The 24,934-nt window shown below is 37.6% G+C and overlaps 1 protein-coding gene across 1 annotated transcript in view; it reads left to right on the top strand.

Moving 5' to 3' along the window:
• The window catches only part of RFX8 (regulatory factor X8), a 48,523-nt gene extending 23,809 nt beyond the window's left edge, over window positions 1–24,714 (top strand). The window contains exons 4-6 of the mRNA XM_044667040.1: window positions 6,360–6,474; window positions 9,262–9,578; window positions 24,538–24,714. Of these exons, the coding sequence (XP_044522975.1) occupies window positions 6,360–6,474; window positions 9,262–9,578; window positions 24,538–24,714 (609 nt within the window). The remainder of the gene's footprint in view (window positions 1–6,359; window positions 6,475–9,261; window positions 9,579–24,537) is intronic.
• Window positions 24,715–24,934: the final 220 nt, after the last annotated feature.

The raw sequence follows: 24,934 nt of genomic DNA, 5'->3' as shown, positions 1-24,934 counted from the left end.
CTCCCCTTGATTTATCCCTTCTAACTTTCTCAGAAGGGTAAGATAAGAGTTTTATTTCCCAATGGATAGTATAGCTACTCTTCCCTCTCCGGGTTGATTACACTGAGAGTAAGGTTTGATTATTACCTCTTTATGCTCTCTTCCTCTCCTTCTTATAATAGTATTTGTCCCCTCTCTCTCCCATGCCCTCTTTGTGTGTAATAGAGTATTCTATTTTCTTATTCGCTCAAGTTTCTCTTGGTGTCCCCTGCTGTTTCTCCCCCTCTTTCCCATCCCCCATGCCATCTTAGATTATTTAGTGTTCCACCCTCACCCTGTTAATTATTCTTCTGATTACTATAATAGTGAATATTATAATAGTGAATAGAGTTCACTACAGAGAATTAAACATAACATTTCTCTACAAAGGAATACAGATAATTAGATCTCACTGAGGCCCTTAAAAAGGCAAATTTAAAAATTATAAGTTTTCTTTCTTTCCCCTTTGTATCTTATTTACCTTTTCAGGTTTCTCTCGATTTTTGTGGTTGGATATCAAACTTTCCATTTAGCCCCGGTCTTTTCTGTGCAAATACCTGGAATTCTTCAATTTTGTTGAATGCCCATACTTTCCCTTGGAAATATATAGTCAATTTTGATGGGTAGTTGATCCGTGGTTGCAGGCCCAGCTCTCTTGCCTTTCTAAATATCGTATTCCACGCCTTACGGTCTTTTAGTGTTGAGGCTGCCAGATCCTGTGTGATCCTGATTGTTGCTCCTTGATATTTGAATTGTTTCTTTCTGGCTTCTTGTAAGATTTTTTCTTTTGCTTGGAAACTCTTGAATTTTGCAATGATATTTCTTGGTGTTTTCCTTTCTTGATCGAATGCCGCAGGTGTTCTATGAATTCTTTCAATGTCTATATTGCCCTCTTGTTGTAGGACTTCAGGGCAATTTTGCTGAATTATTTCTGTTAGTATAGAGTCCAGGTTTTTATTAATTTCTGGTTTTTCTGGAAGACCAATTATTCTCAAATTGTCTCTTCTAGACCGGTTTTCTTGGTCTGTCACTCTCTCATTGAGATATTTCATGTTTCCTTCTATTTTTTCAGTCTTTTGGCTTTGTTTTATTTGTTCTTGTTGTCTTGAGAGATCATTAGTTTCTACATGCTCAATTCTAGCCTTTAGGGATTGATTTTCGGCTATAATTTTTTGGTTTTCGGCCATAATCTTCTGGTAAGCGGCCATAATCTTTTGGTTTTCGGCCATAATCTTCTTGTTTTCGGCCATAATCTTCTGGTATTCCTTTTCAATCTGGTCATTTCTTGTGTTCAATTTGCTTATCAGTTCATTTGGTTTCTGAGCCTCGCTTTCCAGTTGCAAGATTCTACCTTTTAAACTGTTATTTTCTTGCCAGATCTCTTCCATTTTCCTCAAAATCTCAGATTTGAACTCTTCCATAGCTTGTGAGGAGTTTTCCTTATTTGGGGAGGGTCTGGATGGTTGTTTGTTCTCCTCCTCTGTTTGCTCAGTTGTCTGGATTTTCTCTGTGTAAAAGCTGTCGAGTGTTAGAGACTTCTTTTTTTTGTTATTATTCTTTCTCTTCTGAATTTCCTGTAACTGATTAGCCATCATTAGCCCAGCAGCTTCTCAGGTTTATCCTCGCGCTCAGTCCTGAGGTCTGAGTTCTAGTTTTTTCCAAGGTCAAGCCCCCTGGTGGATTCCCTTGCTTGATCCTCTGCTGGAGGTTTCTTTACAAGTCTCAGGGCGCTGCTTCCACAGTCGTATACCCGTCTGCACTGGTTCCCCACTTAGGCTTTAGTTCCTGGCTGTGTCCGCCTCCACCCACGCCCACGCCTCTGCTCAGCCAGCACCCACGCCTCTGTTCAGCAGGCGCCCGCCCAGCATCCTGCTCCCGTGCGCTCAGATTTCGCGTGCGTTCTTGACTTAATGGGGTCCTAAGTCTTGCTGCTCTCAGGAACAGGTCCCGGAGCTGCCGATGACTCGATGGGTGCCCCAAACTTGCTCTATTTCTTTTTAGCTGGGTTCGGAGCTATAGGTGAGTGTGGAGGGGGTGGGGGTGGGGCGGTTGCTCAGCCTGCAATTGAGTGAGTGAGAGCCCTTTTTAGCCTGGAAATGTCTCGATTCCACGTACCTTCCACGCTGTGCCCTGTTGTGGGGTTCCTCCGTTCGTCTGGACTTGTTTTTATGTCCCCTTGAGGAGTTTTGTGTGTTTCGGTCAGGAGAGGTTAAGAGCTGCTTCTTACTCTGCCGCCATCTTAACCCGGAACCGGAAGGTCCCTCAAGTACTTTTTAAGAATTCACTGTGTGCCAAACCCTGTGCAAGGCATTTGTTGAAAAGCAAAGCTTAGCTAAGATATGGTTCCTACCCTCATCAAACTTACACATAGTTTGTGGAAGGCCTTAAATGAGTGAAAAAGCAGTTTGCATTTTTATCCTAGCATCATTGGGCATTCTTCTATCAAAGTCCATTTTCCCTTCCCTCAGTTTTGCTCTGCACATGCCATTGTGCTGATTTTACCTCTAAATCTCAGCATAAATCATATTTCTTTGTTAATGGAAAGTTAAAGATAATGGAGGCATGACATCATTCAACAGGGTATTAGAATCAAGACTTGGGTTTAAGGAATTATACGGATAGAGCACTGGACGTGGAATCAGGAGAAACTGAGTCCAAATCTGGCCTCAGATATTTACCAAGTGTGTGATCCTGGACAAGTCACTCTCTCTCTGCCTCAAATTCCTCACCAGTCAAATAATTATCCTTATTATTACCTATCTTTGCAGGTGGTTGTGAGAATAAAATGAGAGTATTTGTAATCACTTTGCAAATCTTGAGGTAGTATATAAATGTTACTTATTATGATTATCCTGCCTCTGACACATTACCTATATGCCTTTAAGTCACTTAGCCTCTCTAAGCCTTAGGTTTCCCTACCTGTAAAATAGAGATAATTGTATCTGTGACACTTTATTCAAACACTTGTAAGACTCAATGGAAAATGTTAAAATCCTATATTAGTTATTGTTTATTATTATTATTTGCTACATTTTAATACTCACTTGTTTGGGGCACTGCTTCAATATACAAAATTTGGCCAAAATGTTCTTCCTGGAATAATAAATATGAGTCTTCTTTACTTTTGTTCTTTTCCTACTACATCTTCAACCATACCAAAATACACTGTTTCCAAAGTCTCAATCCTCCTATCATCAGATTTCACAAATGAGACATGTTAGAAAAAAGGCAATTTTTTAACCAAATGACTTTGAAAGGCTTATTTTTATCAAATAGCCCAGCTGACAAAAACAGATGATTGCCAATAAAATAGACTGTCAGACTACAAATTTCCCTCCTTTTTAGAGATAACTAATGGCTTCACTTGTTCACATCTGGCAGTAAATAAAAGGAAATGTTAGATTTGGTCATGTGCTCTATTCTAACTGTTACCATCCAGTCAGTAACTAAAAATAACTACACACACACACACACACACACACACACACACACACACACACACGGGTTAGTTTGTCAGGATTCTCAGAGCAGTTCCAGTTTTTGCTGCTGCTAAGCTACCATCTTGACCACATATATATGTATGCATGTATACACACACATACACACACACACACACACACACACACACACACACAAAGTACCAGAGCATAGTGATAAAAAAAGGGGGGATAAATCATTTTTATGGTATTTGGCTGTACTTGGCTGGACTGATTGAGTAGTCCTCTATCTCATAGTACTGCTATGCAGCATCCATTGGATTGATATAAAATGAAGATGTTCTCACTTAAAAAATTAATCTTTTTCTATATAAGTTAATCCCAAGCATCCAGTGATTTACTGAGGATAACTACTTTCCATGGAAATACAAAAGCATGTCAATGAATGAATCATTTTATAATAGGCAGCTAATTGGTGCAGGGATAGAGAGAAGGATTGGTGTAGGGCAGACCTGAGTTCAAATTCTACATCAAATACTACCTAGTTATGTGGTTCCAGACAAGTGAGTTAGTCACTCAGCCTCAGTTTCCTTGTTTTTTAAAATGGAAATACCTCATAGCATTATCCTGAGGGATATATGAAGTACCATATACACTTTATAACATGTTATAAATACAATATAATGGGAGTTCATATCCCTCTGTGTTTGAGACAAGAGATATATTTTGTATTGGTAGATTTTTTTTCCTTTTAATCATAACCAAATTGTTTCCTAGAACAGTAGGAACTCATTCTACATAATATGTTCCAGGATTCTTCATATAAACTGAAAATCACACATAAGAGCAAATCCCATTATTTAATAAATGTTTCTTATATGAATATACCTAGGCACTTTAGGACTTTTCTTAGGCTTATTAGAGCTCCTAGCATCACTTCTCTTGAACTTTGGGGTCTTTATTAATAATTAAATAGGGTTGATGAAACAGAGAAGCACTGTTCTGATGGGACAGGACTTGTTACAAGCTAGTACTCTGGACAAAGACTGATGCAGGAGCAAAACAATGTAATGACTCATACTAACTCTTCTCAGAGTGAGAATGAGTGTGACTGGGGCAAACTGCTGTGAGACTTTACACTGCTTGGGAGAATGGCACAGATTTAGCATGTTATGAACATTTTTTATTTTATATATTTTTCTAATTTAATTTTTTTCTATTGCTAATCACATAGACTTAAATTCATGTGTGTTGCAGTCACATAAAAGAAGATCCTGCTATAAATGTAAAGTGTACTGCTTACAATTCAGAAGAATATAATATCTCATTCACTGTTTTATACTAATTTTAGTCTCTAGTTTTTTATTAGAATTCCCTGGGATTGAGGAACCTATAATATTCTTTAAAAAAAACTTTTACTTTCTGTCTTAGAATCAATGCTAAGAATTGGTACCAAGGCAGAAGAGCAGTAAGGGCTCAGCAATTAGGGTTAAGTTAAGCCCAGAATCACACAGCTAGGTATATTATTTTTTAATGGAATATTTCCCAACCTTTTTTTCTTCCTCAGTACCCTTTGACACTGAAAAAATAATTGAGAACCCAAAGAGCTTTTGTTTGTATGGGGCTCAATTTATCAATATTTACTATGTTAGAAATTAAAATGGAACATTTTTAAATATTTATTAATTCATTAAAAAATAACAATTATCCCATTACATATTAACACAAAAAATTTTTCCAAAAAATATTTAGTAACATTACTTTCTATAGTTTTGCAAATCTCATTAAAATCTGTCTTAATATTTGATTCTCATACCTACTTTCACATTCATTCTGTTGTAATATACTGTTCTGATTGAAATAAACAAAGAAAATCCAGCCTTACATAGATATATTGTTGGGAAAGGGAAGGAGATTTTAATGGACAAATGATAGCTTAGAATTATTATGAATATAGTTCTGAGTCTGTGAACTTCCAGAAATCATCTAAGGAACTTCAAGTGTCCTTACACCATACTTTGAGATCTGCTGCTGTATAGAAACAAGCTGTTTAGATGACCTCTTTGTTTCTGAACCCTTACTTTCCATCTTAGAATTAATATTGTGTATTTTTTGCAATGCAAAAGGCAGGTAAGGGCTAGGCAGGTGGGGTTAAGTGACTTGTCCAGGGTCACACAGCTAGAAAGTGTCTGAGGCCAAATTTGAACCCAGGACCTCCCGCCTCCCAGACTGGCTCACAGTCTAGTGAGCTACCTTACTGACCCCTTTGATAATCTCTTGAGGTATCTTCCAAATCTGATTCTTAATGCTTATTACAGCTGATTATGAATATCCCCTGAATTAAGCATAATCGTTTTGTCATTACTATTGGATGCACAACTACCCAGCCCTGGGTTCATTATTATTCCAATCAGAGCACTTCCTCATAATCAAACCTACTTCCACAACTGTTCTGCTTTTCTTTAATAAAGCAGTCAAAGCACATGCTGCTAAGAATATAAATAACCTATCAATTTATTTCCCAAGTAGACATTAGAGGTGTTATTCCTGTGGTGTTACTCTGTCATACTTCACAAGTGACCTGTTTTTACAAATGGTACGTGTATGAAAAAATAGGCCAATATCTCATCTCCTTCTCTCCCAGTTTCAAAGAACATTGTACCAGGGATCAATCCCACAGGGGTTTTAGCCAAAAGCTAGAAACAAGCTCATTGTGCACTTGGTAAAACATTCATCCTTTATAGTACTTGTAAATTCCTCCTCTGTTTCTCATTTATACCTTTAAAAATGTTGTTCCCAAGGAAATGTGTGTATATAAAATCATTGTGTGAACACATTTTTCTACTAGGTTTTTTTTCCCCTAAATTGGAACCTCCTTTCTTATACATTCTTAAAATTTACTAGCCAAGCAGGAGCAAAGAAGAGTTTATCAGACTGGCTGCTAGCTTCCAGCTGAGATGGAACTTCCTCCTGACCTCTGTGAGCAAGGCCATGACACTCTGCCACACGGACAGTTTTGGTAAGGCACCATCCTCTGCCCCCACGTTGCTGAGTGTTAGTTACTGTTGAATTACAGCGACTTTTTATACTTTAATTCAGGCATAGCCAAGGTAACTCTGATAGGAGAAGAAGGGCAGTGGTTCTTGGAACATCCCAATGGGAATTTCATTTGAGCAATTGATAAGGAAGTCATATTGCAATAAAGCATGGTCCTAGGGAACTTCATGGAGAGGGACAAGGCTAGATTTTCAGTTTTTTGGTCAAAAGAATAGAATATTCGCTTCTATAGAAAATGCCCTGGTTCTGGAGTAAGGACCTGAGTTTGAATCCTTGCCCTTCAACAACTAATACTGTAGTCTTAATAATGTCACTTATCTTTAAAAGTGATATAATATAGTAGATAGAGTGTACAATTTGGAGTCAAGACCTAGATTCAAATCCCAGCTTAGATATTTATGATCTATGTGACCTCTGCAAGCCACTTACTCTCTCTAGACTCAGTTTTATCATGTGTAAAATGAAGGGACTGACCTTGATGTGATGGTCCCTTCCACCTCTAAATCTGTTATTTAAAATGAGGACATTGGATTAAATGACCTCTGAAGTCCTGACCAATATTCTTCCTCCCTATTCCTCTAATTTAGATCAGCCTCACAAATACACTGGAGTTTCACTTGAATGCTGTCCTCAGTGTTTGTGACGAGGAACTGCTATCTAGATTAAAATGAATTACTTCGCTTACTTCAGTAATTCAGTTTCTTTGGATGATGTCTAAGATGATTACTCCGGATAAGAATGTAAAATGTAAAATTTGCCCTAAAGTAATAAGACAGCAGTGTTTCAGTCTAAGCCTAGAAACAGGGAAAGAGCCCACACTTGTTTTTCTGTAACCAGCCCACTCTCTCCTCAGGAAATACATATACATATATTAGAGATTGGTCTGGAGAATCCATATGGATTTTGACAAATCTTCTAGTCTTCATGATGAGATTCATGGGGGAACTTTATTAGAAGGGGACACCTGTCATGGAGTGGGATATGTAACCTGGTCCCTGCTAAAGTTCTTTGTTGAGGTTCTGCATCTTGCTGATTGGTCCCTAGTAATTGAGGCTACCTTGAAAATGACTGTCAAATGGGAAGTTCTGCTTTTATTGGAGGAACTTCCCCAATCAGAGTTTCTAGGAGTAAAGGGAAATGGCTCCAGTCTCCCTTTAAGTCTTTCACCCTCTTCCCAGCTTTCTTACCCTTTGACTCCCTTCTGACAATGGTCTTTACTCTGTAACATATTTTTATTTTTTACTTAAAAACATTTATTTTCTCTTCTTTCCATATGCCAATATGTTGTAACATTCTCAAGTGTAATTGGTCAGAGATTCCTCCATTGTGCATATGTGCTGGGATTAGAACTAGATATGCAATTTCATTGGCTTTGGGAACTTCTAGGTTGAAAGAAACCCCTCCTCCCAATGCAGATTGACATCTTCTTTACACATATGGTTTTAGAGAGTTGCCCAGGGCACTGAAAGATTAAATGACCTTCCCACAGCCACACGAGAACTGTGTGTCACAAGAGAGACAAGAGGGTTCCTGTATTTGGGTTGGTTCACTAGCCACTGTGCCACACTAAAATCAGTAAAAACAGTACTTATTCCATCAAATTGAACGGCCTGGTAGTTATTGACCAAAGATGCTGTAGCCTACCCAGGGCAGCACTTTGTATCAGCCACTGAATATCCATAACTTTGGGTCCTTTGAGGATTTATAATAAGCCTGTTGTTCCTACCCACTTCCTAATGAAGCCCCAGTCATTTTTCTCTTCTTTCCTACCAAAAAACGTTTCACAGATTCAGTGTTTTCAGTTCCATTGTGCATGCTTTTTTCACATTTTCTCTTAAAATTTCCCTATTTATATCTTTAAAATTCTGGCATGATAGACTTCATTTTGTCATGTGCTTCAGACTCTTTTCCCTTGCCCACTTAACACATAAGGATATGCAGTAACACAAGCAGTGAAGAACTTGATAAGTGACTGTATCTGAGGCATCATAAGATGGCAACAATATCCCCTCTGTGATTCCCTTTGTCTCCCCCCTTCCCTGCCCCATTCTATTCCTATGTCTCTATTCAGCTGCCAGATAAACCTCAGAGAACAGTCTTTCCCTGATCATGGGAGCTGTCATTAAAAGTAGAGGAGGAAGAAGGGCAGCAAGATAGCATAGTAGATAGAGTTCCAGCCTAGAGATGGGTTCAAATTAGGCTTCAGACACTTCCTAGCTGTGTGACCCTTGGCAAGTCACTTAACCCCCATTGCTTCACCCTTACCGCTCTTCTGTCTTAGAATTGATAGAATAGAGGGAACATAAAGGTAGAAGAAGAGAAGGAGATAGAGGAGGAAAGCTGTGCTTGTCTAAGGACTAGGTCCTACCTAAGGCATAGATGGTATCAAAGATCCCACTCTGATTTCCCCCAGACTGTGAAAATTGCAAATCAATTGTACAAATGAAGATTTAGTGAGTAAGACTTGCCAAAATCTTTTAAAAGTTGCTATGTTGGGGGCAGCTAGGTAGCTCAGTGGATTGAGAGCCAGGCCCTAGATACAGGAGGTCCTAGGTTCAAATCCGACCTCAGACACTTCCCAGCTGTGTGACCCTGGGCAAGTCACTTGACCCTCATTGCCTACCCTTACCACTCTTCCACCTATGAGCCAATACACCGAAGTTAAGGGTTAAAAAAAAAAAAAGTTGCTATGTTGACTTTACAGATCTGCCTTTCTGGTTTTGTTTTGGTTTTGGTTTTTTAAACCTAGGCTCCTGGCATCTATTTAATTTGCTACTTTTGGAATATGTAATTCATATACTTCAGTCATGTATAGAAGATGAGGAAGAAGAGGAAGATGGGAGTAATCTCAAGGAAATGCAGCCAAATGACACATCTCCCCTCCAGTCCGCTCAGGAGCCTCTGCAAAGTCCTGATTCTTCACCAATTAAGCAACATGGAAGCCAAGATGATGATGACGAGCCACCTCGTGTCACTCTGAAACACATTAGCCAGAGTGATGTTTGTCTGAGCAGCATTATCCTTAAGGTCCTGGGATTTCTGGTGGACACTGCTACAGGCAATAAGGTAAAATCATCAGTGCATAGCATTACTACATATTTATATTGCTTAATGAATGAAAATTCAAATTTATATGGGTGAGGACAGAAATGGGAGAGGTAGAGGAAGAACTGTAAATAGGAGCAATAGTTGATTGATGTATTGGCAGTGGAGAACCACTTCCTGTAATCCCCAAAAGAGTGGAATTGCCCATTTCTAATACTAATTTGTAAAGCTATTATACATGTATTTTGGATATTGACATATTTATTACAGATCTGCTTTTTAGACCCAGGTGTTCCACTTTCAGCAACATGGCACCTTAAATTTAATATTAAAGGAGGGCTTACCCTGAAGGGAATGAAGGAGGAAAGGTTTTGTTATTTTTTTTGCAGAAATGATTGTAATATAAAGATAAAAGACATCAATAAAAGTTATTTTCTTCATGTTATTTGAGACCACAAATGCCTGGCTGCAATTTGCTAATTCTAATTCTGTTCTACCAATAATCAACAACATCGAAAGAAAGAAAATTGTAATATGAAACTTTCCATCCCTGCTGTCAAAATAACCGAGATGTTCTATAAATTTTCCTACCTAAAGCAATACCCAGTCTGAGTTTTTCAATTCTTGGACAAATGGTCAGGTATAGGATCTTAGACATTGAGCTGTAAAGGATCTTATCTAGTCCCACACTTCCCTTTAATTGATGAGAAAACTGAGGCTTAGGTGAAATGGTCACACAAGCAAATGTCAGGGATAGGATTTGAATCCAACTCTTCTGACTCCAGAGTCTGTGTGCTTTCAATTCTACCAGACTGAAACAAATCTGGATAGAATCAGAAGTGCTAAAGGTGCTTCCTGAGGTTTTATAATTTGTTCTTTGCCCTGTCCACACATATGTGTTTTCATTAACTCCTTAAAAAACAAAACAAAACAAAACAAAACAACACAAGCTTTACCTTTTGTCATAGTATAAATTCTAAGGCAGAAGAGTGGCCAGGACTAGGCAATTGAAGTTAAGTGATTTGCCCAACTAGGAAGTATTTGAGGCCAAATTTGAACCCTGGGTTTGCTGACTCCAAGCCTGGCACTCTTCCACTGTGCTACCTTCTGCCTTGGACCCAATGTCTTTGAATCTGAGTGATGGGATATGTATGTGTTGGGGATATATTGAGGAGTAGTGATGGGATGGGATACCTAGATGTATATCAAAGGGAAGAACAAAAGTTTTGTGATATTCCTGATAGGCAAATGATTGAGCAGTCATGATCTAAACCTAATTGCACAATGAGTAACCTACTTTCTGGGAATAAACTGTTCCCTCATTTTGAGGGAAATGAAGCACCAAGAGAGGTTTTCACAAACTGACACAACAGTACACACTGAGCTAGCTCTGGACTGGGCTCCTGCGGCAGCTTGGAATTCACTTTAAAGGCAAATTTCCAACCCCAATATCAGACATTCCAACCCCAACATGCCTTCCCCTTAGAGGTCCCTCCCAACTCTCCCCCTGCATCACTACCCTTGAAAATAAGCAGAATCCTGTAAGGAGCCTTCAGAGAAATCCAGCTCATCTTCACACCCCAGGAAGTATCTCTTTCCTCCATCTACTGGAGAGTGGGGAAGAGTGAAGGATGGAGAGCTCCAGCAACTGCACTTCTGCTCTTGCCAGACATAAACCTGTCTTATAAAGGCACAGAGAGCAGAGCTGCTCTCCTTTGTGAGCAGTGTGCTCACAAGATGCTACAGAATGCGTTGAAGTGGTGATTGACAGGGAGATTCTTAGAATCTTGGAGGAGGGATAGAATGAAAAGGTTTTTGTTGTTGTGTTGTTGTTGTTGTTTTTGTAACTGCCAGTTTCTGGGAGTTGAGAGGAACTCTGAGAGGGAAAAGAGCTCTGAGTCTCTCACTCCAGCCTTTGGGATGTGAATCCACTCCTGAGAAAGACTCTTTATCAACTGAAAATCTATACTATCCTGAAGCTCCTGTCAAAGAAACAAGATCAACTAGGGAGCAGATTCCAACTCCTGAGTCTATCCTCAGGCATTTTCCCTGAGGTAGACAGAATTGCTCCTAGTTCCTTATTCGTCATCTCACTACTCCAGTTACCTTAGAGATTTATTCCCTTTGAGGATTAGCCTAGGAAAGACTGACAAAGAAACTATAGAGAGGAGGATCAAACTTTAGCTGAGGGCTGTCAGGCCCAGATACCGTTGCTAGCCGCCTTAGTTAGGGACTCCTTCAACCTCTTTCCTGCCCTACCCTTTTTACAAATAAATCTTTACACCTGAAAAGCAGTCAGATTAATCAAACAGGGTCATAAAGGGGATACGAGTTTGAGGTTATCTTAGAGAGAGAGGGTCTACTTCGATTGGATTGAGCCAAGTCCCAATCAACTGTTTCTAGCATTCTGTTCCAGGGGAGAAACATCTCAGAAGACTAGGTTAAGCAAAATCCCTAGTCAACCGCCATTCCCCTTTTCCTGAGGTGTTTGTCTCTCTCTGGCACAGTTTGCTACATTATCCCTTTCGTGCAGGATGTGCTGACCCAGCTCAGGGAACCAGATAAGCACTTACTCCCTTGAGTATTAGAGGGACTGCCCTGTCAGACCAAGTTACTCGAAATCCTTGGTCACCCATTACATCCCTGTAGGGGCGTCTCAGTTTTCCTTTTAAAACTCCCTCCTGGCCCAAGATTCCTTTTGTGTTTATACTCTGGAACCAGAAGAGGGGGATTGGAGTATATTTTAAGAGTCTTTACATGTCTGGTGATTTAAAGAAATTGTTAGAGGGTCTCAGGCTAAATTAGGAAACTGCATGTATGAAGAGTAGTAACCCAGGCCTACCAGTGGTAATATCATAGCTTAAGGATCTGATGCTTGCTCTCAAGGAAATTATATTTTATTAGCACTTGTTGATTATTGTTATTATTCCTGAATAAAAATGGCTTATTTTGCTTTATAGTTACAAAGTAATTTCCTATATATATTGCCTCCTTTGTTCCTCAAAACAGCCCTGTAGGGACCATTATTTTTATTATCCCCCATTTTATAGATAAGGAAAGTCAGATTCAAACAAATTAAATTGGCCAATGTCTCACAATTAGTATATGCCAGAACCAGGACCCTAATCCAAGTATTCCAGTTTCTTTCCTCCAGAACACATTAAAGCTTCCTTCGTCCCTCAAAACAACTCTGTGGGAACACAAGTTTTATTAGTCCCCATTTTGTAGATAAAGAAAGTAAGGTTCAGACAAATTAAATGATTTGGCCAATGTCTCACAATTAGGATATGCCAGAGTCAAGACTATAATCCAAGTATTCTGATTTCTTTTCTCTAGACCACATTATACCTTCCTGATTTCACCATTTTACTCTTTTTCTCTTTTTTAAACCTTTACTTTTTGTCTTAGAATTGATACTAGTTATCAGTTCTAAGGCAGAAGTCTACTTTTTTCCAGTAAAGACTCTCCTGCACTTGTCACCTCAACCATCCTTCAGTTGGCCATAGGCAAGCACTTATTAGACACCTGCTAGATAGCAGGCACTGTATGAGGCACTGAAGATTCCCCCCCCCCAAAAATGGAACAGGCGTTAGTTGTTCATTCAGTGCTTCCCACCAAACTGATGAAGGCAACCACACATGGTCAGGACACAACATATACCCAGACCCCAGAGTTTTGTTTTATTGCAAATTTTTTAGGATGAAATCTCCAGGGATGCTTTGTATATAAAAATCAAGAATTCTTTTAATATTATATATTAAAAATCTATATTTTATGTAGAACAGATGTGGACTCCAAGACCATTTAAGTCCAAACCCTTCATTTTATGAATAAGGCAACCAGAACACAGGGAAGTTTAGTGATTTGTCCAAGGTCACATGGGTATAAGTGGTAACATTTGAATCTAACTCCTTCAACTTCAGAGGCAGTGTTTTTTTTAAAACCTTTACCTCCCATCTTAGATACAATACTGTGTATTGGTTCTAAGGCAGAAGAGTGGCAAAGGCTAGGCAATGAGGCTTAAATGACTTGCCCAGGGTCACACAGCTAGTAAGTGTCTGAGATCAGATTTGAACTCAGGACCTCCCATCTCTAAGCTCTTAATCCACTGAGCCACCTAGCTGCCTCCAGCAGTGCTCTTTTTAAAAAAATTTTTTTTCCCAATTTATTTTAAAGATAATTTTTAACAGTTTTCTAAAATTTCAAGTTCCAAATTCTCTGCCTTTCTTCCATCCTCCCACTCTGAGACAGTAAACAATTTGACATGGGTTATATTTGTGATATCATGCAAAACATATTTCCATATTGGCCATGTTGTGGAAGAATACACATATTTAAAAAACAGAGAAAATATAGTGAAAATAGTATACTTTAATCTGCATTCCAACTCCATCATTTCTCGAGGTGGAAAGCATTTTTCATGAGTCCTTTGGAATTGTCTTGGATCTTTGAATTGGCCAATATTCTTTTTACTGTATATAATACACTTAAAAAGAGAACTGAGGAGTAGTTAGGTAGCACAGTAGTGCCAGGTCTGAAGTCTGGAGGGCCTGAGTTAAAATGTGGCTTCACACACTTCCTACCTATGTGATCCTGGGCAAGTCATTTAACTCCAGTTGCCTAGCCCTTACTGCTCTTCTACCTTTGATGTATACTTGGTATTGATTCTAAGATAGAAAAAGGTTTAAAAGAGAATTGAGGGGGCAGCTGGGTAGCTCAGTGGATTGAGAGCCAGGCCTAGAGATGGGAGGTCCTAGGTTCAAATCTGGCCTCAGACACTTCCCAGATGTGTGACCCTCGGCAAGTCACTTGACCCCCCATTGCCTACCCTTACCACTCTTCTGCCTTGGAGCCAATACACAGTATTGACTCCAAGATGGAAGGTAAGGGTTTAAAAAAATAAAAATAATAAAAATAAAAGAAAATTGAAGTGAACATACTCCTTATTTTATAGGAGTATTCACCCCATAAATAATTTTAACTTCTATCCATCCCCACCCCCCAGTGCACTAAATGAGATTTGATGAAAACAAATTTGATTTTCCTATACTTTCAAGTAATTATTCATTTTACAGATTAATTTATGCTTGTAAGTTTGTTGGCTTTGTTCTGTCTTTTGATGGTTAGGATCTTTTAAACTGGAGGAAAAATACAAGTTCCATGGAATTCTCAGGACAGCATGTAGTTTTTAAGTAAAATTATATACCAGGCAAGGCAGTTGGGTGGTACAATGGATAAAGTGCCAGCCCTGGAGTCAATAAGACTCATTATCCTGAGCTCAACTTTGTCCTCAGAAACGTACTAGCTGTGTGACCCTGGACAAGTCATTTTACCTTGTTTGCCTCAGTTTCCTCACCTGTCAAATGAGCTGAAGAAGGAAATGGCAAACCACTTCAGTATCTTTGCCAAGAAAACCCCAGATGGGGTCAGGAAGAATTTGACATGATTGAAACGACTGAACAACAACAGTGTGCTAGGCTGAGAATAGAAAAACAAAGGTTGTAGTAATCCCAAGCCATTCATGCTTTATTTTCTACCAAACAGACAAATGTAGCAGCACATACTTACTTAGCAGAAAATACAAGGTTTCATCTTACTGCGATTATGTGTATACCATAATTATCATTCCACATATTTCAAGGAATATTCAAATGCCACAAAATTCCAGTGCAACAGAGTAATCTGGGAAATTTTCCCACCCCACCTCTGCTTCAAGCTTTTCTAGAAGTTCATTATCATTGGATTTGGCCAGCTTCATGAGAATAGTTAATGGTATTCAACATTTAATTTGAATAAATAATAAATCAAGATAAGCAATTGAATCTTCTATAACCCAATACTGGGGCAGCTCTAGGTGTCTCAGTGAATATAGGAATGGAACTGGAGTCAGAAAGATCTGGGTTCAAATCTAACCCTAGATACTTATTAGCTGTGTGGCCCTGTCAAGTGACACAAGTCACTTAATCCTGTTTGCCTCAGTTTCCTCATCTGCAAAATGAGTTGGAGAAAGAAATAGCAAACCATTCTTTGCTAAGAAAACCCCAAGTGGAGTTAAGAAAATTGAATGACTGAAAAGCAACTGAACAACAACAAATAACCTAACATTTTAATATTATGGAATTTTAGAGTAAAAAAATACTTTCTAGGGCACTTAGTCCAGTCCTTCCATTTTACAGATTCTGATGTAAAACTGCTTTTCTTTGTTCAGTGGAAAGTCAGAAGAAAACAAGGTTTCAATTCCCAACATACTTGTTTAGTCATTTTCAGTCATGTCCAACTCTTCTTGACCCCATTTGAGATTTTCTTGGCAAAAATACTGGAGTAGTTTGCACTTAGTAGCTTAGCACTGCACCACCTAGCTGCCTGAGTCCCAATATACAGAATCAAAGAATTCTAGTTAGAAGGTACCTCAACTCATACCTCACACATATTGGTCCATTCTCTTCTTGGTGACTTCCAAAGGGAAAGCCCACCACATTCCAAGGTAGCCCTTTCCCTCTCGAGACAACTCTGCTTATTAAGAACATTTTCTTGATTTCAAGCCTAAATTAGTCCTTTTTACAACTAGAGTTGTCCTGTAGAGCCAAAAATATAAATCTAATCACTCTACCATAAAATAACCCTTTAGATTCTTGAAAAGAGCTATTATGAGGGGCAGCTGGGTAGCTCAGTGGATTGAGAACCAGGCCTAGAGATGGGAGGTTCTAGGTTCAAATCTGGCATCAGGCACTTCCCAGCTGTGTGACCCTGGGCAAGTCACTTGACCCCCATTGCCTACCCTTGCCACTCTTCTGCCTTGGAGCCAATACACAATATTGACTCCAAGATGGAAGGTAAGGATTTAAATAAAAAAAAAAAGAAAGAAAAGAGCTATTATGTACCTGCCAAGTTCTCGTCTTCAGACTTAACAACCTCATTCCTTTGTATCTAAGTGGTTTTTGAAATCTGTATAGCAAAACTATCCTTTTTTAAAAAAAATTATCATGCCCCCATACATTTTTTATAAAACAATCTATTCTGATACTTTTCTTAGTTCATATTTTATTCAAATAAATTTGAGAACTTATTAAAATGTTTATAACAAAAGACAAATCTTAAATAATGTATATGTGTTATAAATTTTAACAATAAGAATAATATTCCTATAATGGGTGAGCTATCTTTTTTACCTCAAAGTTTCTGAAAATGTGTTTTCATTAATGTTATTGCTAATCAGGATAGATATTTTGGCTTTAGAAGGGCTACTGAAGAAAACTCCACTTTGGTTGAATGATGTTATATGTTAAAAGCAAGAGAAAGGAAAAATATAAATCTTTTTGTTTTTTTAAACCATAAAATTCTTCAGTCACTCACAGCCAAAGCACTAATATTTTCCGGTTTAACTGCTTATTTCAATGTTGCTTGGTGGAATAAGTTCAAATGTATCCTTTCTGTCCATGGCAGGTAGGCTCCTTACCCATTAATATTTAGAAATATTGAGGTCTTTAAAATAAAATGAAAATTTATTTTATAGGTTAGTCAGGTGTCTTCAGTTTCACTCTTTAAATTGGGAAATCTATTTCCTCCATAAGGACAAACTTTTAATTTTTTCTTGTGATCTCTGATTTAGCTCTAAAATATCTAAAAATAATCATAGACTCCTGTCATAAATGAGATGAGAACAAGCTATGCAAGTTATATTATAATAAGTCAGCACCATTGAAAATTATTTCTAATTATTTAATTTCACATAATATTAATCTGACTGCTTTTTTGGAGAGTACTGTTCATTTCTTGAAAGATAATTTAATTCAAGGTACCAAATATTACTCTTTTTAGCAACTTAATGGTATGAACTCATTCCTGCTTCTTGAATCAAGTGATTATCTATGAAGCATGAAATGCCACATTTTAAATTCATGTTACTGGACCTGAAATTTGTTTCATATTAGTTAAGATCCCTCTATGTAGTATCCAATATAATTTTCCCACAGGCAAAGTAATAAATCTTCCCTCCACTTCAGTTTAATCAGAATATTTATGTAATCAAGTGACTTTGTTTAACTAAATATGCTGCTTTGTCTTTTGCAATGAAAAACAGGAAAGTTTTAGTTTCTCAGTTATTGTGATCAGTTTTGTTATTTTTGTGATCAATTGATCACAATGATCTTCAGGCATCTTATTCCCATCATGTTCTTTGCAAAACAGAATCATTCAAAACTGCTTTTTTCATTTTTTCATTTTATTTTTATTTTTTTTTAAACCCTTACCTTCTGTCTTGGAGTCAATACTGTGTATTGGCTGCAAGGCAGAAGAGTGGTAAGGGTAGGCAATGGGGGTCAAGTGACTTGCCCAGGGTCACACATCTAGGAAGTGTCTGAGGCCAGATTTGAACCTAGGACCTCCCATCTCTAGGCCTGGCTCTCAATCCACTGAGCTACCCAGCTTCCCCCCCCCCCTTTTTTTTTTAATTTTTATTTATTTATTTTTTTTAAACTGCTTTTTTTAAAAACCTTTACCTTTCATCTTAGAATCAATATTTTATATTGGTTCTAAGGCAGAAGAGTGGTAAAGACTAGACAATTGAAATTAAGTGACTTACCCGTGATCACACAGCTAGGAAATGTTAGAGGCCAAGGTTGAACCCCTGGCTCACAATCCACCGAGTCACCTTGCTGCCCCCCCCAAAGCTGCTTTACATATGATTAATTAAGCATCATTTGGACGATGTCAATAGCATCAATGTTTCTCCTGTTAAAGGAAAGGAAGCTTTTTGTATTTAACAAAATTCAATAATACTAGCAGACCTTTTGATGTGACAGGCATGGTTTGTGAAGAAGTTTGTCTTTGCTTGTTAAAAACATTGAATTTTCTCCAGAAAAAAATAGCTTGTCCTGACAATGTAGTCCGTGCATATGCTTTGAAAATAGTATTTCACTTTATTAGGTTTCATGCATTCTCATCACACGAAGGAAAAACAGCAGTTTTGACTTTCCTACCAACTACAGTATGAATCCCTATGATAAAGATGGTAAATGTATTTGCTAAATTTGAGCTCCTTACTTCAAGTTTCTGCATTTGCATAATCAACCTGCCTCTATTGTCTTTGCTTATACTAATTTCTATTACTTCACTGGATTTCCTCTTCAAACCAGTTAAGTCTTTTTAAACTCTTTTATTTTTAAAACCCCTATCTTCCATCTTAAAATCAATACCATGTATTGGTTCCAAGGCAGAATTCTGAATGATAAAGGCTAGGCAATGGAGGTTAAGTGACTTGTCTAGGTCACACAATTAGGAAGTTACTGAGATCAAATTTGAGCCCAGAATCTCCCATTTCTGGAACTTTCTCTCAATCTATTGAACCAAAAAGCTGCCCCCAAACCCTTACCTTCTGTCTTAGAACTTATGAGTTCCAAGGCAGAAGAGTGGTAAGGGCTAGGCAATGGAGTGTAAGTGACTTGCTCAGAGTCACATAGCTAGGAAGTGTCTGATGCCAGATTGAACCCAGGAACCTCTGATTCTAGTCCTGTTCTTGATCCATTGAGCAACCTTGCTGCCCTGAGATGCTTTAAAAAACAATTTTTTAAAAATCCTTTTTTGTCTTAGACACAAGGGCAAGGGTTAGACAAATGAGATTAAGTGACTTATTCGGATCACCAAACCAGATATGTTTTTATCTAAGAAGCATTATTAGGGAAAATAAAAAGTTTAAGACTATTAAATGTAAATTAGATTGCTAGACATTGAAATCATTCTCTCCAACTGCTCTTAAGGTATTTTCTTAATTAAAAGTTTTTAAAATTTGTAACTCTACCCCCAAGTCACTAAACTCAGCACACCCTTTGACCTAGAAATACTAGAAAGGGTCCATATATAGAAAAAAATTATAGTGGCTTTTTCTTGTCATATCAAAATAACTGGAAACTTAAGAGAACGCCTATCAGTTTTGAGATTATAGTATGTAATGGAATGTAATTGACTAAAGGGACAGTTTAAAGGAAACCTGGATAATCCTTGTATGAGCTGATGTAGGGTGAGGAAAGTAGAACAGGAGAACCATTTATTCAATAACAACAACATTGTAAGAAAGGGAGAAAAAATAGTTTAAAAAGACTTAAGAACTCCTATCATGATGCATAGTAACCCAGAGGCTTGATGATGAAGCATTCTAGCCAAATCCAGAAAGAGTTAATGGACCAACCATGTAGAACAAGATGCACATTTTTGGACAAGACAATTGGGAGAATTTGTTCTGCTTGACTGTGCTTACTTGTTACAATGATTTTGTCCCCTCTCTACCCCCAGTGAAAGAGGGAGGTGAAGGGCAGCTATGCGGCTTAGTGGATAATGATCCAGGCCTAGAGTCAGAAGGGCCTGGGTTCAAATCTGGTTGATATCAAATACTTCCTACCTGTGTCACTTAACCACAGTTGCCTACCCCTTACTACTCTTCTTCCTTGGAACCTGATACTTGTATCAATTCTAAGATGGAAGGAAAGGGGTTAGAGAGAAAAAGAAAAAGAAAACGAAAGAAAAGAAGTAAAGAGAAAAGAAAGAGGGATGTGAAAGTGAAAATAAATGCCAAATACTTGTTAACTGAAAAACATTTAATTTTAAAAAGATAACTTTTTTGGAAGCTAATTTATAGTACTGTATTTGCAAAATGATGACAATAAGAAATACAGTGGATTTTGTTATTCATTTGTTTCAGTCTTGTCCAACTCTTCATGACCCTATTTGGAGTTTTCTTGGCAAAGATACTGAAATGGTTTGCCATTTCCCTCTCCAGTTCATTTTACAGATGAGGAAACTGAGGCAAACAGGGTGAAGTGACTTGCCCAGGGTCACACAACTAGTAAGTATCAGAGGCCAGATCAGAACTTAGGAGGATGAATCTTTGAAAGCAACAGTTTGACTTCAGGCTCATCACTGAGTCACCTAGCTGCTCCCATGCAATGAATACTATGATACTGTTAACTTCAACACAAATATTGTTTAACTTTGATGGAAAAATTGTATACATTTTGTGTTCAAATGTAGCAGCAAATGAAAAAAACACAATGAACCTATACCAACTCAATTGTGATGGTGGCAACATTTAGATTCAACCTATACTTACTCATATTTGGCCACAGTTGAGCATGCCATATTAAATAACCATCATGTATAAATAATTCAGTGTCAGAGCAAATTATCCATGTTGGTCTTACTTGAATTCATTTTATTTGAGCTCTGTTTCCATTGGGGGGGATGGATATATTTACATAGCAGTTGTTCTAGAAAATATCCAATAATTTTGGCCATTGCCATTGGCCCTGTGGGGGCAAGCTTTAAGAGTTAAAAAAAAAAAAAAGATCTGTTAAATATTATGGATTCCAGACCTCTCACCATTCTGGTTTCTCTACTCAGGACACTTCTGTTTATCAAAAGTCTTTCCTAAACTATGAATTAAACAAAATTAGATAGAGAATTAAACTAAATTCTTAATTTAAATTAAAACATAATTGAACAAAATAAGAATCCAACAAAATATGATAGAAATGAACTGATGAGGGCAGAGTACAGAGGAGCTTTTACTATTCTTGGAAGCCATACCATTCTCAGGGCAGTACAAAATCATATTAGTTTTTTTGGCTTCCATTTCACACCACTCAGATTGTATTTAGAGTCCTCTAAAAATCCCAGATCTTTTTCAGATAAAGCACTATCTAGGCATGCCTTTTATTTATGAGGTTGATTTTTTTAACTATGTGTAATACTTTTCATTTATCTATATTGAATTTACTTTTATTTAATTTAGACCATTGCTATTGAGATTTTTTTGAAGCCCAGCTCAGTCATCCAGTACATTAACTATCTCTTCTAGCTTTATGTCATCTGCACATATGTTTGCAAGCTACCTTTGCCTTTATCCAAGTCACTGATTAAAAAAAAAACAACTTTGGACACTTACTATGCTATATGGCTCAGTGGATAGAATGATAGGCCTGAAGTCAAGAAGATCTGAGTTTAAATGTGGCCTCAGACATAGCTGTGTGATGCTGGGCAAGTAAGTCACTTAAACTTGCTCTGCCTTAGTTTCCTCAACTGTAAAATAAGGATAATCATAATACCTACCTTCCAGGGTTGTTGCAAGGATCAAATGAGATAATATTTGTGCTTGGAAACTAGTAGGTGTTTAATAAATGCTTATTCCCTTTCCTTTTATCCACCCCACCCCCCATATCAGCAAATGATTTAATCTTTGAGTCCCCATTTCTTTATTTTTTAAATGGAGATAATATTACCCATAGTACCTATGTCACAGGGTTGCTGTGATACTCAAACAATAATGCACTTGAGTGTCATTTATCATTCCAAGCTCCTGGCTTGATTATAGAATCTTAAAGATTCTGCCACCCACAAGTTCTTATTTCATTTACTTCATTTTCATTACTCAGCATTTGGACTCTTCAAGAAAACCTACCCAGTTGCTTTCCAAGTTCACTGGTGACCTAATTAATACTCCATTAAGTTGCATACACAAAATTGCTTTAGTCTTTTAAAAAAATCCACTAGATAATTTAACCTTATGTTATGCCTGCATTACAGTTTCTGTCATGCTTTCTGGGTTTGTATGTAGAGATGTCTCTTCTAGTAATATAAAAAGGCAAAATATAGTTGGCCATAATGATATAATTTCAGTATGATAGAACAATGCGTAGCATGCAATAAAAGAGAGAGAGAGAGAGAGAGAGAGAGAGAGAGAGAGAGAGAGAGAGAGAGAGAGAAAGAGAGAGAGAGAGAGAGATTCCAAAGGAAGGAAGGTAGGTAGGTAGGTAGTAGGTAGTAGGTAGGCCTTGCTCAATTTCTCTTCTTTGACCCTGACCTATGATTTTTTTTAAGATTTAAATATTTTTTTTAGAAAAATTTTCCATGTTTACATGATGCATGTTTTTACTTTCCCCTTCATCCTCCCCTTCCCCCCCATATCCAATGTGCATTTCCACTGCTTTTAACATGTGTCATCAATCAAGACTTATTTACATATTATTGATAGTTGCATTGGTGTGGTTGTTTTGAATCTACATCCCCAATCATGTCCGCATCAACCCATGTGTTCAAGCGGTTGTTTTTCTTCTGTGTTTCCACCCTGACCTGTGATTTGACTGGTCCCAGGAGCTCTCCAATAAGAAAAAATTTTCTACCAATAAAGACTGAGCAACTATTCTACACCTGTTGGTCAGAGCATAATTAGGGGCACTTAGAGATTACATAGAGGCAACCTGTCAAGTGCTAGTTTTGGAAAGAGTGCTGGGGATTTGGATTCAGAGGAACTAGGCTGGAATTTCCATCACTTCCTAGCTGTGTTGACCCTGGGTAAGTCACTCAACCTCTAGAAACCTCAGTTACCTCATCAGTAATATAATGGTCTTAGTAGACTAGATGACCTGTAAATTTTCTTCCAGCTCTAATGATAATAGCCAGTATATGTCAGAGGCAGATCTTGAACTAAGGTTACCTCAACTTCCCAATCACTTCTCTATCCACTAGTCCATCCTTCCTCGCTCATTCCCTTCTCACAGATGAAGAAACTGAGGCTCAGTAGGGTGAGTAGACTTTCCCAAGATCACACAGATAGAAAACAGCAAAGCTAAAGCTTGAACATACAAAGATATGAACTCTTTCCACTGTACCACTAATGTTACTTAACTGTGTCTCAGCTTTCTAATCTATAAAATGAGAGCAATAAAAACTCTCTTAACTCTGTTACCTTTTTCTACAATGAATGGTTTTGAGGAAAGTACTTTGAAGCCATGTGGAAAGATCCCTGGCCTTAGAGTCAAGAGAGACCTGGATTTGAATAGTAGCTACTTGACTCCCTAAGGGCCACTTGCTTAATCTCTTTGAGTCCCATCTTGAAAAATGAAATTATAAAAATCACCTCTAAATAAGGGTATTGGGAGGAGAGCTGTCTTTCAAACAATGTGCCTTAGAAATAGTCATTGTTATTATCTTAAAGGGGCAGCCAGGTGGCACAGTGGATAAAGTGCTGGACCTGGAGTCAAAAAGACTTATCTTCTCAAATTCAAATCTGGCCTCAGACACTTACAAGTTATGTGATTCTGGGCAAGTCACATAATTCTGTTTGCCTCAGTTTTCTTATCTGTAAAATGAGCTGAAGAAGGAAATGATAAACTACCATAATATCTCTACCAAGAAGACCCCAAAAGGGCTCATGAAGAATAAAACATGACTGAAAAATGTCTGAAAAACAACATTATCATAAAAGTCCAGTTCCATTTATACTTTCAGTTAGAGCACATTACAAGGGAGTATCACCCTTCCCTAGACATGACTCTTTATTTGTTTGCATAGATTTTCTGCTTATTTATTTGTGTATATGTTATATCCTTCTAATAGAAGCAGGCTCCTTGAGACCAAGAATTATTATGTTTTTGTATCTCTAGTATCTAACACAGTACCTTGCATATACAGTAGGTACTTAATAAATACTTAAAGAATTTGCCTTTCTCAGGGTTGTTAAGATGTTCAAATAATGGAAAAAGACATTTTGCAAACCCTACAGGGCTAGACAAATGTCAGTTACTATTCTCAATAACAATATAGAAATAGATTATATAAACCATAAATAATATCAATAACCAATAATACTTATTATTGATTAAATTAATCTGAGAACAATATATTTATATTGCTTTCATATTTTAGTTTCCAAGAATTCACCAGTCTTCCCTACATACCTTAAAACTAAATCACGTGGGGTAGAGGGGCAGAAAAGTGCATAGAAGGCCAATTTCAAAGAATAGCCTGGATTTTTTCCCCTCTTTCTTTATATCTCTAGTGCTTGGTACATAATATATACTTAATAATTGCTTGTTGATTTGATTTAACTAAACGGGTAAAACAAAAGGCATATTCTTGGAATTTAGTTCTGGGAAAAGGAAAGATCTCATTGTAATGAAGGACATTCCTTTCTTTTTTTTTTCCATTACAGCTAATCCAGGTATTATTGGAAGACAAAGCCACCAAAAGCACAGTTAAATTAGATCTCCCTGTGGGTCAAGAAGCCCTTGTAACTCTAAAAGATGGACAGAAGTTTGTAATTCACACCTCAGATGTACTCCAGAGCCCTGAAGATGTTTATTTTAGAGAAACCAATGCTAATATATAAGAATGTATAACAACACACAGGGGAGATGTATTTTTACTCTTAAAGTATACTACCTGGACAACTTTTGTAACAAAAGTGGGAGGAGCTTTATTGTACATAGTAGATGTAGCATTGTTTGACTTTTTTATGTTTAGATATATTTCCAGTGGTTGGCTTTGACCAAGCTCATAAACTAATTTCAATTGTTTTTTTGCCTCCTTGACATTTCTTATAGCCCCTC

The sequence above is a fragment of the Gracilinanus agilis genome, chromosome 3 (assembly GCF_016433145.1).
Source record: "Gracilinanus agilis isolate LMUSP501 chromosome 3, AgileGrace, whole genome shotgun sequence".
Lineage (NCBI taxonomy): Eukaryota > Metazoa > Chordata > Mammalia > Didelphimorphia > Didelphidae > Gracilinanus > Gracilinanus agilis.
This window is presented reverse-complemented; position numbering and strand designations above follow the sequence as displayed.